The sequence below is a fragment of the Psammomys obesus genome, unplaced genomic scaffold (genome assembly GCF_907164565.1).
Source record: "Psammomys obesus unplaced genomic scaffold, mPsaObe1.curated_primary_1811, whole genome shotgun sequence".
NCBI classification, from domain to species: Eukaryota; Metazoa; Chordata; class Mammalia; order Rodentia; family Muridae; genus Psammomys; species Psammomys obesus.
The window spans coordinates 23,652,136-23,664,551 of record NW_026585504.1 but is presented as its reverse complement, the minus strand read 5'-3'; the positions used below and the strand labels follow the sequence as shown (position 1 = coordinate 23,664,551).

The 12,416-nt window shown below is 36.9% G+C and overlaps 2 protein-coding genes across 2 annotated transcripts in view; one reads left to right on the top strand and one right to left on the bottom strand.

The window, feature by feature from the left end:
* Window positions 1-375: 375 nt before the first annotated feature.
* Window positions 376-1,317, bottom strand: LOC129674160 (olfactory receptor 4K3-like). The gene has a single exon (XM_055604056.1). The coding sequence runs from the start codon at window positions 1,312-1,314 to the stop codon at window positions 376-378; it is 939 nt and encodes a 312-aa protein (XP_055460031.1). The 5' UTR covers window positions 1,315-1,317.
* A 7,886-nt stretch (window positions 1,318-9,203) lies between these two features.
* Window positions 9,204-12,416, top strand: part of LOC129673050 (olfactory receptor 4F17-like) — a 12,022-nt gene continuing 8,809 nt past the window's right edge. The window contains exons 1-3 of the mRNA XM_055602717.1: window positions 9,204-9,220; window positions 9,546-9,612; window positions 11,507-12,388. Coding sequence (XP_055458692.1) covers window positions 9,204-9,220; window positions 9,546-9,612; window positions 11,507-12,388 — 966 coding nt within the window. The remainder of the gene's footprint in view (window positions 9,221-9,545; window positions 9,613-11,506; window positions 12,389-12,416) is intronic.

Genomic DNA, 12,416 nt, shown 5'->3' with positions numbered 1-12,416 from the left:
TGGCAAAGACATCAAAAATTTTGGGCATGTGGTAGTATACAGAATTATAATCAGGTAAATTTTACTAAGATGTTATTTATAAAGATAAACATATGAGTTTGGTCAATACACATTAAGGTAAACTCTATTAAAAACATAGAGGAACAGTTTGATGACATTCCTACAAAGAAAGAACATTCAATTTAGATTTAGGAAGAAATATTCACAGTGTTTTGAATGTTGGTCAGTAAATGTCATATTTTCTTTAAATTATCAAGTTATATCTATATTAGGGTATTTGTACAAATTTTGAATATCAACTATATTTTCTGACTTAAAATCTATTTCAAACAGTCAAGTTCACTATGTTCAGTAATTAGTACATATATCTGGATATTAGAAATTTCCTTTGGGACCAAGGTAGTTGCTTATGAATCTTTTCATGGCATTTTTCATTTCTTTATTTCTCAGAGTATAAATAGCTGGGTTGAGGAGAGGTGTGAAAACAGAGTAAAATACAGCAAGAAATTTATCCAACCAGGTGATATTGAGAGGCCACACATAGATGAAGATGCAAGGTGCAAAAAAGATCATCACCACTGTGATGTGGGCAGTGCACGTGGACAGGGCCTTATGTGCCCCAGCTTTAGAGCTCTGACGTACAGTGATTAGGATATATGTGTAGGATATGAGCAACAGAATAAAGCAGGTTACAGCCACAACCCCACAGTCAGCATTCATTAGAACATCCAAATCATGGGAATCTATGCAAGCTAGCTTGATTACCAATGGCATGTCACAGAAAAAACTGTCTATTTCCTTAGGTCCACAAAATGGCAGCTCCACGATCACTACCAGGTGACTCATGGCATGTACAAATCCAGTTGTCCAGGAAGTCAACACCAACCCAGTACATCTCTTCAGGTTCATGATGGTGAAGTAATGGAGCGGCTTGCAGATGGCCACATAGCGGTCATAAGCCATTACCACCAACAACACCATCTCTCCTGCAGCGATGCAGTGAGCAAAGAAGACCTGAGACATACAGCCTGAAAAAGAAATGGTCTTGTTTTTCCTGAGAAAGTCTGTGATCATTTTAGGAGTGGTGACTGAAGAAAGCCACATATCAACAAAAGACAGGTTGGCCAACAGGAAGTACATGGGAGAATGCAGATGAGGGTCAGTGATGATTAAAACCAGAATGGCAATATTTCCAGAAACAATGAGAAGATAAAGCATTAAAAATATCACAAAGAGTGAGAGCTGAATAGTCCATGAGTTGGAAAGTCCCCAAAGTATAAATTCTGACACCACAGACTGATTGCCCTCACCCATTTTTCTCAGTGTGTCCTCAGAAGTAACCTGCAAAGAAAGAAAAATTATCAACAAGAGGTATGCTGTGGGCTACTTTCTTTGTAGAATTAGACATTCATATTGAAACGCATCTGAATAGAAATGGATAAATTAAAGATAAATCTAAGCCAAGAATGAGTAACATTGCTGCCTGAGGTGAAAGCTAATGAGTCAAGCTCATGAAGAGAAGCATCATGTGTGATTGTTATTCACACGCTCCATCAGCATTTTTTTTTTTTAAAGAGAGCAGTGAGTAAAGCAAGAGAGCGAGGGAGCAACGTGAAAACACCCAAATGGATGCTGTTTCATTGAGAAAAACTGTCCAAATTTGTTACTAGCGTTCATGAAATTAAAAAAAAAAAGAAAAGAAGATTAAATTTGGCAGCTGAAGGGGAAATACATCAAATTTCAGTAAAAATGGTATTAGAAGTTGTAACCATTTTGTCAGACTATATAATGATTTCTTTGAGCCTCAGTAGAATAATATCTGTGTCTTCTCTGGGATAGGGGAGGCTCCTGGGAGTCTATGGTGGTGACCCCAGCTGAGACTCCTAGAAGCAGGGGTTATGGAGCATGATGTGGCCCCCTCCTGTCGACAGGTGGATTTACAGCAGAGGAAGAGAAACACCACCCACCCATAAAACCTTCGACCTACCCAAACATTGACTTCCCTAGCTTGAGTCCCATGCCATGCAGAGAGCCCACGCATGACAGTATTAATAATATTTTGCTATACTTACAGGCAGGAAACCAGCATAACTGTCATCTGAGTGGCTTCACTCAGCAGCTGATGAAAACAGACGCAGAGAACCACAGCCAAAGAGTTGGCAGGGCTCAGAAAATCTTATGGAAGAGGGAGAGGAAGGATTAAAAGAGCCAGAAAAATCAAGGATACGACAAGAAAACCTACAAAATCAACCCACCTGGGCCCAAAGGGACTCACAGAGACTGAACCATAAGAAGAGAGAGTCTATGGGCCTGACCTAGGCCCCTCACACATATATAAAGGAGGTACAGCTTAGTCCTCATGTGGGATCTCTTATAGCAGGGTCAGTAGCTGTCTCTGACTCTGCTGTCTGCCCATGGATTCCTTTCCCCTAACTAGATGACGTTGTGCTGTGAAATTATAGAATAAAATGTACACATGAGCATTACGCCTCTCTAATATCCAGAGCACAATGGTGCATGAATTGTTCCCTTTAATCTTATTTCCTACTGTGTCTTGAAACAATATGATTCATAAAGTTATGGCCAATATTTTGATGTTCAGCTGAACTCTTTGTGTAAGATATACATGCTCATATATATGTATATATTATATATTTGAACATATGTATTTATACCCGAAAATATTTTTTATTTGCACATACATATTTTACATATGGAAATGCATATTTATAAATATATAAATACACATTCCTGTATTTAACTTATTAGCAATTTTCCTGAAAATCTAATGTTAGCTTTTACATTAACATAAAAATTAATGAAGGAAAACAAGCTGAATTATCTCTCTAAAAGTCTAAAAGCAAACTATACTATGTATATGTGAAATATACAAATGCATGATTCATATTTGATATTCAATTTTTTTCAGGAACATAATAACCACTTCACCCTCTCTTTTTTTGCCCAGGAGCTATCACGACTGTCAAAGACCTAATGAATACAATCAATTAAAGCATCTCTGTAATTGTTGCATTTAACTTAGTAGAAATTCTTTTAGAATATCTAATGTTTTTATGTTGAGAAAAACAAAAAGAAACTTGAATTATCTTTTTTAAGAGTCTAGAAGCAAACTGTTTATTTTCTTGTATTTTTCCATGCATTTCTGTACTGAATGCCCTTTTGAGCTGATTCCCACAATAACCACCCAGAATGCTTTTATTTTTATGCCCAATTCTATTCTGAAAGTTTTCTTATCCTCTATGCACTTCTTGACTCAAAACTATTCTGTCTGGTTAACTTGAAGTGAATATTTGTAAAATGTTAGCTGTATACTACTCTAATAGATTATCTGATTAAAAATGGCGAGCATGAGCATCTGAGGTAGACTCGAGCATTCATGGAACAGAAGTGGAAAAAAAACACAATATTGGACTCAAATCGATGAAAGTCAAAAACACATTCTGAACTTTATATATAACATATAATGGTAAAAAGAGATAACTAGAAATATTTTATTAATTACCTAAAAGAAGAATATCAGAGAGCTGACTTACTAAAATCACAGCTTTCTCTTGGGTCAGATTTTCTTCCCATATGATGTGGGTTTATGAAGCCATTCATGCATATCAAGACGTCTTTCCACCCGGCCCAACCCTTCTTCACTTCATTGTCCCCTGTGTATTCCATGTCACCTTTTCTGTTTTCCGAACAAAATGAGAACCTAATAAATAATTATCTTGGACATCTTTAGGGATTTCTCCATTAACAATGATACTGAGTACTACAAATTTGTGAAAATGGGAAGTATGACAAGGAAAACTTCCTATTAGACATCTCAGCACTGATAATTTTAGTGAACTTTTCAAAATTATTCACTTCATCTATAAGGAATTTAAAAAACAGCTTGCAGCTGCCTGGTCTGTTCCTGTAACAATACAATCTAAGTGACTAAAGAATTTCAGATTTTGAGACCATGTGCTAAACATGAGAGATATGTCAAGAACAAAACCTGTGCAGTGAACCTGATTCCCTAAAGCATAACCAAACCTTCAGCAGAGTGCAGGGAATCATATGAAAGAAGGGGTAGTTAGTATGACCTGGAGAGGACAGGAGCTCCACAAGGACCAAATGTACCTGGGCACAGGGGTCCTCTATGAGACTGTATCTCCAACCAAGGACCATGTATGGATATAACCTAGAACCCCTGCTCGAATGTAGCCCATGTAGCTCAGTATCTAAATGGGTACCCTAGTAAGGGGAACAAGGACTATTTCTCACATGAACTCAATGGCGGGCTCTTTGACTTACCCCCTCTCCAAGGGAGGGGCCATCTTGCTAGGCCACAGAGGAGGACATTGCAGCCAGGCTGAAATACCTGTTAAGCTAGGGTCAGATGAAAGGGGGGAAGGTCCTCCCCTATCAGTGGACTTGGAAAGGGGTAGGGAGAACATAAGGGAGGGAGAGTGGGATTGGGAGGGAATGAGGGAGAAGGATACAGCTGGGACACAAAGTTAATAAACTGTAACTAATATTAAAAAAATAAAAATTTAATATAAAAAATAAAAGAAACAACCCATGGGAAAAAAAAATCTGGTCACATTACTGATGAAGCGTGATCTGTAACTGTATGCGATATTAGCAGGAATGAACTGATGCAATAACTATGAACTCTACGGAATATAAACATTTCCTTTGTTGATTTTAGAAAATTAAGGAGTGTAACTCTTAAAAATTTCCTTGATATGGGGTTACAATAAATCTTGCTGATCGTAAAATAAAAGTACTGCATGTGGATATGGTTTTGCATGTTAGGTAAAAATTATATTAATTAATTAATTAAAACTAATTAATTAATGTATTTATTTATGTTTATAATTAGTTTATTTACCTCCTTTCGTTCCTCTCAGTCTTGCCACACTTACCTTTCTTCCTCCATCCCCTCACCATTTTCCCCCCAGAAAAGGGGAGCCCTCCCTACCCCATATTAACCTTCCCCAGCACATCCAATCACATCAGGAATGAGTACATTTTCACCCCCTGAGGCCAGGCAAGGTAGCACTACCAGGGGGAAGTGATCCAAAAGCAGGCAACAGAGTCTGTGTTAGAAACAGCCCTCTCCCCTCCACTTGTCAGGCATCCGTATGAAACCCAAGTTGCCCTAGGTCCAGATCATGAATGCTCCGTAGTTGATGTCTCAGTCTCTGCAAGCCCCTATGGGACTGGGTTAGTTGTCTTTGTTGGTCTTCTTGTGAGACTCCTGTCCCCTCCATGTCCTTCCATCATTCCCCCTACACTTCCACAGGACCCCCAGAGTTCCACCACGTGCTTGGCTGTAAGTCCCAACACCTGTCTCCATCTGCTGCTGGCCGAACCCTCCCAGAGGACAGCCATATTAGGCTCCTATCTGCAAGTATAGCAAAGTATTCATATTAGTGTCAGGGGATGGCTCTCTACCATCAAGTGGGTCTCAGGTTGGGCCTATTATTGCTTGGATTTTCCCTCAATCATTGTTTCCTCCTTATCCTTGCACTTCTTGTAGGCAGGGTAAGTTTTGGATCACAGATTTTGTTGCTGGGTTGTTGTCTTGCCTGGCTAGGAAGTGATCACTTCAGTCTTCATGTCCACTCTCCCCCCATTAGGAGTCTCACCTAGAGTCACAACTATATCTTGCCAGGAGATTACCCTGTCGCAGGCCTCCAACTTGACAAAGTGATGACCTCCCTCCAAGTTTCCCTTCTTGTTCTCAGCCCTCTCACCTCCCACCCCTCTTCTCCCCACATCTGATCCCCACCCTTTCTTTTCCTCCCCATTTCATCTCCTGCCCAGTTCCCTTTCCTCATCCACTTGAGCTATCTGTTCTACTTTCTGCCATCTAGTCTATTTTTTGTGACATTTCGGCACCCTCCCTTAGGCTCTCCTTGTTACTTATCTGTGAACTGTAGTATGATTATCCTGTATAGGTCTAATATCCATTTATAAGTGAATACGTATCATGTGTGTTTTTCTGGATGCGCGTTACTTCACTTTAGAAGATCTTTTCTAGTTCCATCCATTTGCCTGAAATTTTTCATGATTTCTTTGTTTTTAATAGCTGAGCAGTGTTCCATTCTGTAAATGTAGCACAATTTCTATATCCATTCCTCCATTGAAGAACACTTAGGTTGTTTCCAGATTCTGGCTATTACAAATAGAGCCACTATGAACATAGTCGAGTAAATGTCCTTGTTATATGGTAGAGCATGTTTTGAGTATATGCCCAGGAGTGGTACAGCTGGATCTTAGGGTGGAACTATCCCCAATTTTCTGAGAAAGTGCCAGATTGATTTCCAGAGAGGCTGTACAAGTTTACAGCAATGGAGAGTGTTCCCCTTTCTCCACATCCTCTCCAGCATGTGTTGTTACTTGAGGTTTTTTTTAATATTAGCCACTCTGACTTGTATAAGATGGAATCTTAAGAGTTGTTTGGATTTGTATTTCTCTGATGGATAAGGACATTGAGCATTTATTTGTTTCTCAGCCATTCAAAAATCTTCTGTTGTGAATTCTCTCTCTCTCTCTCTCTCTCTCTCTCTGTGTGTGTGTGTGTGTGTGTGTGTGTGTGTGTGTGTGTGTGTGAATTCTTGGTTTAGCTTTGTATTCAATATTTTAATTGTATTATTTGATTTGTTGGTTTTAGATTTCTTAAATTCTTTCTATATTTTTAGATATCAGCCCTCTGTCTGATGTAGGGTTGGTGAAGATCTTTTCCCAATTTGTGAGCTGCTGGTTTTTTTTTCTATTAACAGTGTCCTTTGGCTTACAGAAGCATCTCAGTGTCATGAGATACCATTTATAAATTGTTGAGCTCATAGCCTTTGCTGTTGGTGTTCTGTTCTGTTCAGGAAGTTGTCTCCTATGCCATGAGTTACAGACTTTTCTCCATGTTGCATTCTAGTAGGTTTAGAATCTCTAGTTTTATGTCAAGTTCTTTGATCCACTTGGACTTGAGCTTTGTGCAGGGTGATAAATATGGACCTATTTGCACTTTTATACATGCAGAAATCTTGTTAGACCAACACCATTTGTTGAAGATGCTTTCTTTTTTCCATTGTATAGTTTTGGCTTCTTTGTCAAAAATCAAGTGCCTGTAAGAGTGTGGGTTTATTTCTGAGTCATCCAATTTGGTTCCATTGATCAACCTATCTGCTTCCATGCTAATACCATTCAGTTTTTACTACTATTGTTCTGTAGTATGGCTTGAGATAAGGGATGTTGATAGCATCATAAGTTCTTTGACTGTACAGAATATTTTTAGCTATCCTGTGATTTTTTTTTCACATGAAGTTAATAGTTGCTCTTTGTAGGTCTATAAAGAATTGTGTTAGAATTTTGATGGGAATTGCTTTAAATCTGTAGATGGCTTTCCGCAGGATGGCCATTTTTACTATACTAAATCTACCAATCCAGGAACATGGAAGATATTACCATCTTCTAAAATCTTCTTTGATTTCTTTTTGCAATGTCTTGAAGTTCTTGTCATACAGGTCTTTTATTTTCTTGGTTAAAGTTACACTAAGATATTTTATTTTATTTGTTGTCATTGTGAAGGGTGTTTTTTACCCTATTTCTTTCTCAGCCCTTGTGTTGTGTGTATAAATGAGGGCTACTGATTTATTGAGTTAATTTTGTATCTAGACACTTCGATGAAGGTGTTTACCAGCTGTAGGAGTTATCTGGTAGAATCTTAGGGCTCAATTATGTACACTATTTTATCAGCTATGCATAGTGATACTTTGACTTCTTCTCTTCCAATTTCTAGCCCCTGATCTCATTTACTTGTCTTATTGCTCTAGCTAGAACTTCAAGTACTATACTAAAGAAATACGGTGAGAGTAGGCAACCTTGTCTTGTTCCTGATTTTAGCAGATACACTTTAAGTTTCTACATTTAACTTGGATGTTGGCTATTGGCTTGATGTATATTGTTGTTATTGTGCTTAGATGTGTGCTTAAATCCCTGATCTCTCCAAATATTTAAACATGAACTGGTGTTGGATTTTGTCAAAGGCTTTTTCAACATCTAATAAGATCATCATGTGTGTGTGTGTGTGTGTGTGTGTGTGTGTGTGTGTGTGTCTTTGAATTGTTTATATGATGGATTATGCTGAAGAATTTTCCTATGTTGAACCACCTCTGCATGCCTGGGATAAAGCCTGCTTGATCATGGTAGATGCCATATTTGATGTTTTCCTGGATTTGGTTTGCAAGTATTTTTTCATCAATGTTGCTAGGGAGATTGGTCTGCAATTCTCTTTCTTTGTTGGGTCTTTGTATGGTTTAGGTATCAAGGTGAGTGTGGCTTCATAGAATGAGTTTTGTATGTTCCTCTGTTTGAGGAGTATTGGTATTAGTTCTTATTTGAAAGTCTGGTAGAATTCTGTGCTAAAATCATCTGGCCCAGGACTCTTTTTGGTTGGGAAAATTTTGATGACTGCTTTTATTTCCTTGGGAGTTATAGGTTTATTTAACCACTTACTTATCAAGGAAATCATCTGTTTCATTTAGATTTTCCAATTATGTGGCTTACAGGTTTTTGAAGTACAATCGAATAATTCTTTGAATTTCCTCAATCTCTGTTGTTATATCTCCTTTTCATTTCTGATTTTATTAATTTGGATACTCTCTCTTTGTCTTTTAGTGATTAAGCTAAGGATTTGTCTCCATCAAAAAATTTGTATATTATAATAGCACAGTCTTGCTGGCTTGATAGTCTTCCTCAAAGAATCTCATGATTTACAGAAAAAGACATGTACAATTTAGAGGATATCAGACTTATTTTTTGAAGTTACATATAATTTAGAAGTATTAGTTGTTTATCTTAGCTCATTCTAAAGTCTTCATGGTAATTAAAGCTGAAAAATAAAGAAAACCAGAAGTACTAAGATTTTTAATATTAGTCAGGAAGTTTTTTATGTGTTCTCCACATACTGTTCATTAATGGCTTACACTATCCCATTCTTATGAAATCTAAATGTAACCATTCACTGCCTGATTAATATATTTAGAATTTCTCAATGATTTCTTATTTATTTTATTCTTTGGCTCTCAAACTTTTATTGAGTGAGATGGTAAAATTATCCAGTAGTCCAAAAAAATGTGACAATGCCCCTTAACTCAGGAATAGAACATGTTTCCTCTAAAGGCCAAGGGAAAACCTGCGACACTATGAGTCACTTTGCCAAGTAAGCCTCAGGCTGTTTCTGGATCCTCCATGGGCTTCTGGTTACTTCATGAAATTAGTTTGCTCAGGAGGACAGTTCACATAAAAGCCAATCTCCCTGAAATGTTACTGCTTTGAAAGTGTGTATAAGACAGACTCTGTGCTGTTCTAGCTCTTAAAACTACTACTGTCTCCTCAAGTTATGAAAGAGGTAAGCGGAATGACCAAATTGAAATTCATCAGTAGAAACAACTATGGGTTAGCAATTTAATGGTATTTAAATGTTTCTATTGGTAGAACCTCATTCTGCAGAATTCAATTATGTTTAATTTTTGTTTTTCCTTCAGGAAAACAAATGGGAAATCCTGTAACATGAGTAATACTGAAACGATAATCCTTGCTAATGGTGTTCAAGTAGCAATCAATATTGACTCTAACAGCAAGTTTCCTAAGTTGACAAATTACTTCATCTCTATTTGGTGATATTATATAATACCTCTGTTCTCCAAATATAGCATTTTTTTCTGTTTTTTTTTTTTTTTTTGAATAGGAATAATCCCAGGGAAACCTGGTTATTAACATTCCTTCCATGTAGAAGCTGTAAAATATATTGTTCCAACTGTGGAAGTTTTGCGAACTATTGATTGCATTGTACCACTTTGAAAGAGAAAAATAAAGACCAAGGAATTTCTCTTAATATAAACAGAATCAAGCAGTGGATCAGAGCTTAAACCTGAAGTCATGATTCCAATCCCAATGAGAATGAATAAATATATTTTTTATTAATTACACTTTATTCATTTTGTATCCCCTCATAAGCCCCTCCTTCCTCCCTCCCGATCCCACCCTCCCTCCCCTTTCTGCATGCATGCCACTATTTTTAAAAAATAAATCAAAGTAAAAGGTGCTTATAAAAGAGTACAAAATTGTAATTATGGAATTCAAAGGTAGGCAATAAAAGTATTTTCTCCTTAGTCATGCTTGGTCCTTAATTATTATCATATAAGCAATGTAGGAAATGCAGTAGAATTCCTTAACTAAATGAAAATATAATCATAGAATCTGTAAATTCTTCTAAAACTTCTTGAGTTTTTTAACATTCCCAAAGGAATTTTGAGGCGACGGGCTAGTAAATGGACACTAGATAAAGAATCTGTTTCATTGCTCTCCACTTAGCAACATAGTTTTGCAGATGTGACCCACTGGAAACCACAGGGTTTCTTTTATTATGAAAATTCCTTTCTTAAATTCTTAATTTCTGCTATGGTAAATTTTGATTTTCAAGAAGATGAGAACCCTTGAACCATCTTCATCCTTGAGATATTTCCCATGCAGATATGAACTGGAATTGTTCCTTCTCTGTCTTCTTTAGTCTCAAAATATTTCAACATTTTCAAAAAAATTAAAACTCAAAACATAGTATACATAGTGAGATTTTTGTTTTACATAGCAGGATTCTAAATAAAGTTTAAATGATCTAGTAACACCATAATGTATCTCACAATAAGAATCCTATCGTTGGGTATTGTCAGTGTTCAGATAATTATATTTTGACTAGATTAAGAGAATATGAACTAAAAAAATAATAAATTATTTTATGATTAGATATGTTCTTATATTTGGAAAAAAGATAATCACTAAATTTTCCTGCGACTTTGTGCACAGTCATCTGATATTTAATTAGATTGGGGTAAGAAAAAAGATGTGGAATAATGGAGAGATAAACATAACTTATAAGTAAAATTGGTTGTGAGTAAATAAATCTCCAAACAAGTAACAATTAACAGCATTCTTCCAAAAAATTTCTAAAATATAATTTTCTATGTCTTCATAGCTCCCATAAGACTTACTCATCATATCCATTTCTATTATCTTATAAATGTGGGCTCCATCATGTAATTTTAAAAACCTCTATATTTTTACTTATTTTTGTCCTTTATATTTTCCACATTTTGTTCCATTTTGGCAAAATCATTTTTCTCCTAAGCACTTTAACATTAAAAAGGTAAGGAATATTCTATACATCTCAGTGTCTTGACATTCAAAGATAAAGAAGTCTTTCTTTACAGAAAAGAGCAGCATTGACATCAAAGTTGTATTAGGATGGAGTCTATAACCATGAAAATCTGGGAGGCTTGACTACCCGAAGAACAAGAAAAGCAAGGAAGCAGTGTAGTATAAATTATGACTTTTACTTATAGTTTTGGGGTATTTATGCAATAGAGCATAGAAATTTCTTAATGAGTGAGCAGAGGATAGAAACTGTATGTATCAACTCTGACTTCCTTTTCTTTGTCTTTTCTCCAAGACCAGTGCAGAAAATCTCTTCTGGAATGAATCAACAAGGGAAACAAATCAATCTGTGGTGACCGAATTTATTTTTATTGGACTGTCCGATTCTTGGGAACTTCAGATCTTTCTGTTTGCATTCTTCTTTGTTTTCTATGTAGGAATTGTGTTTGGAAACGTCCTTATTGTCATAACTGTGGTATCTGATTCCCACCTCCACTCCCCTATGTACTTCCTGTTGGCCAACCTTTCATTCATTGATCTGTGTCTCTCCTCTGTCACAGCCCCCAAGATGATTGCTGATTTTTTCTGCAAACGCAAAGTCATCTCTGTCAAGGGCTGCTTTGCACAGATATTCCTCCTTCACTTCTTTGGGGGAAGTGAGCTGGTGATTCTCATCGCCATGGCCTTTGACAGATATGTAGCAATTTGTAAGCCTCTACGCTACATGACAATTATGTGTGGTAATGCATGTGTTGGCATTGTGGCTACTGCATGGGGAATTGGCTTTCTACACTCAGTGAGCCAATTGGCCTTTGCAGTGAACTTACCTTTCTGTGGTCCCAATAAGGTTGACAGTTTTTATTGTGACCTTCCAAGAGTGCTCACACTTGCCTGTGCAGACACATATAGGTTGGACATCATGGTCATTGCCAACAGTGGTGTGCTCACTGTGTGTTCTTTTGTTCTCCTAATCATCTCCTACAGTGTCATTCTGATGACCATTCAGCGCCGCCCCTCTGATAGGTCATCTAAGGCTCTGTCCACACTGTCTGCTCATATCACAGTAGTTCTTTTGTTCTTTGGACCTTGCATCTTCATTTATGCTTGGCCCTTTCCCATCAAGTCATTAGATAAATTCCTTGCTGTTTTCATCTCTGTGTTCCTCAATGTGTATATAATAGGATTCAAAAGAGGAGTGACCACAG

Bases quoted from the DNA above. Each gene is read 5' to 3' on its own strand.
- LOC129674160 (XM_055604056.1), bottom strand. From the start codon at position 1,314: ATGGGTGAGGGCAATCAGTCTGTGGTGTCAGAATTTATACTTTGGGGA.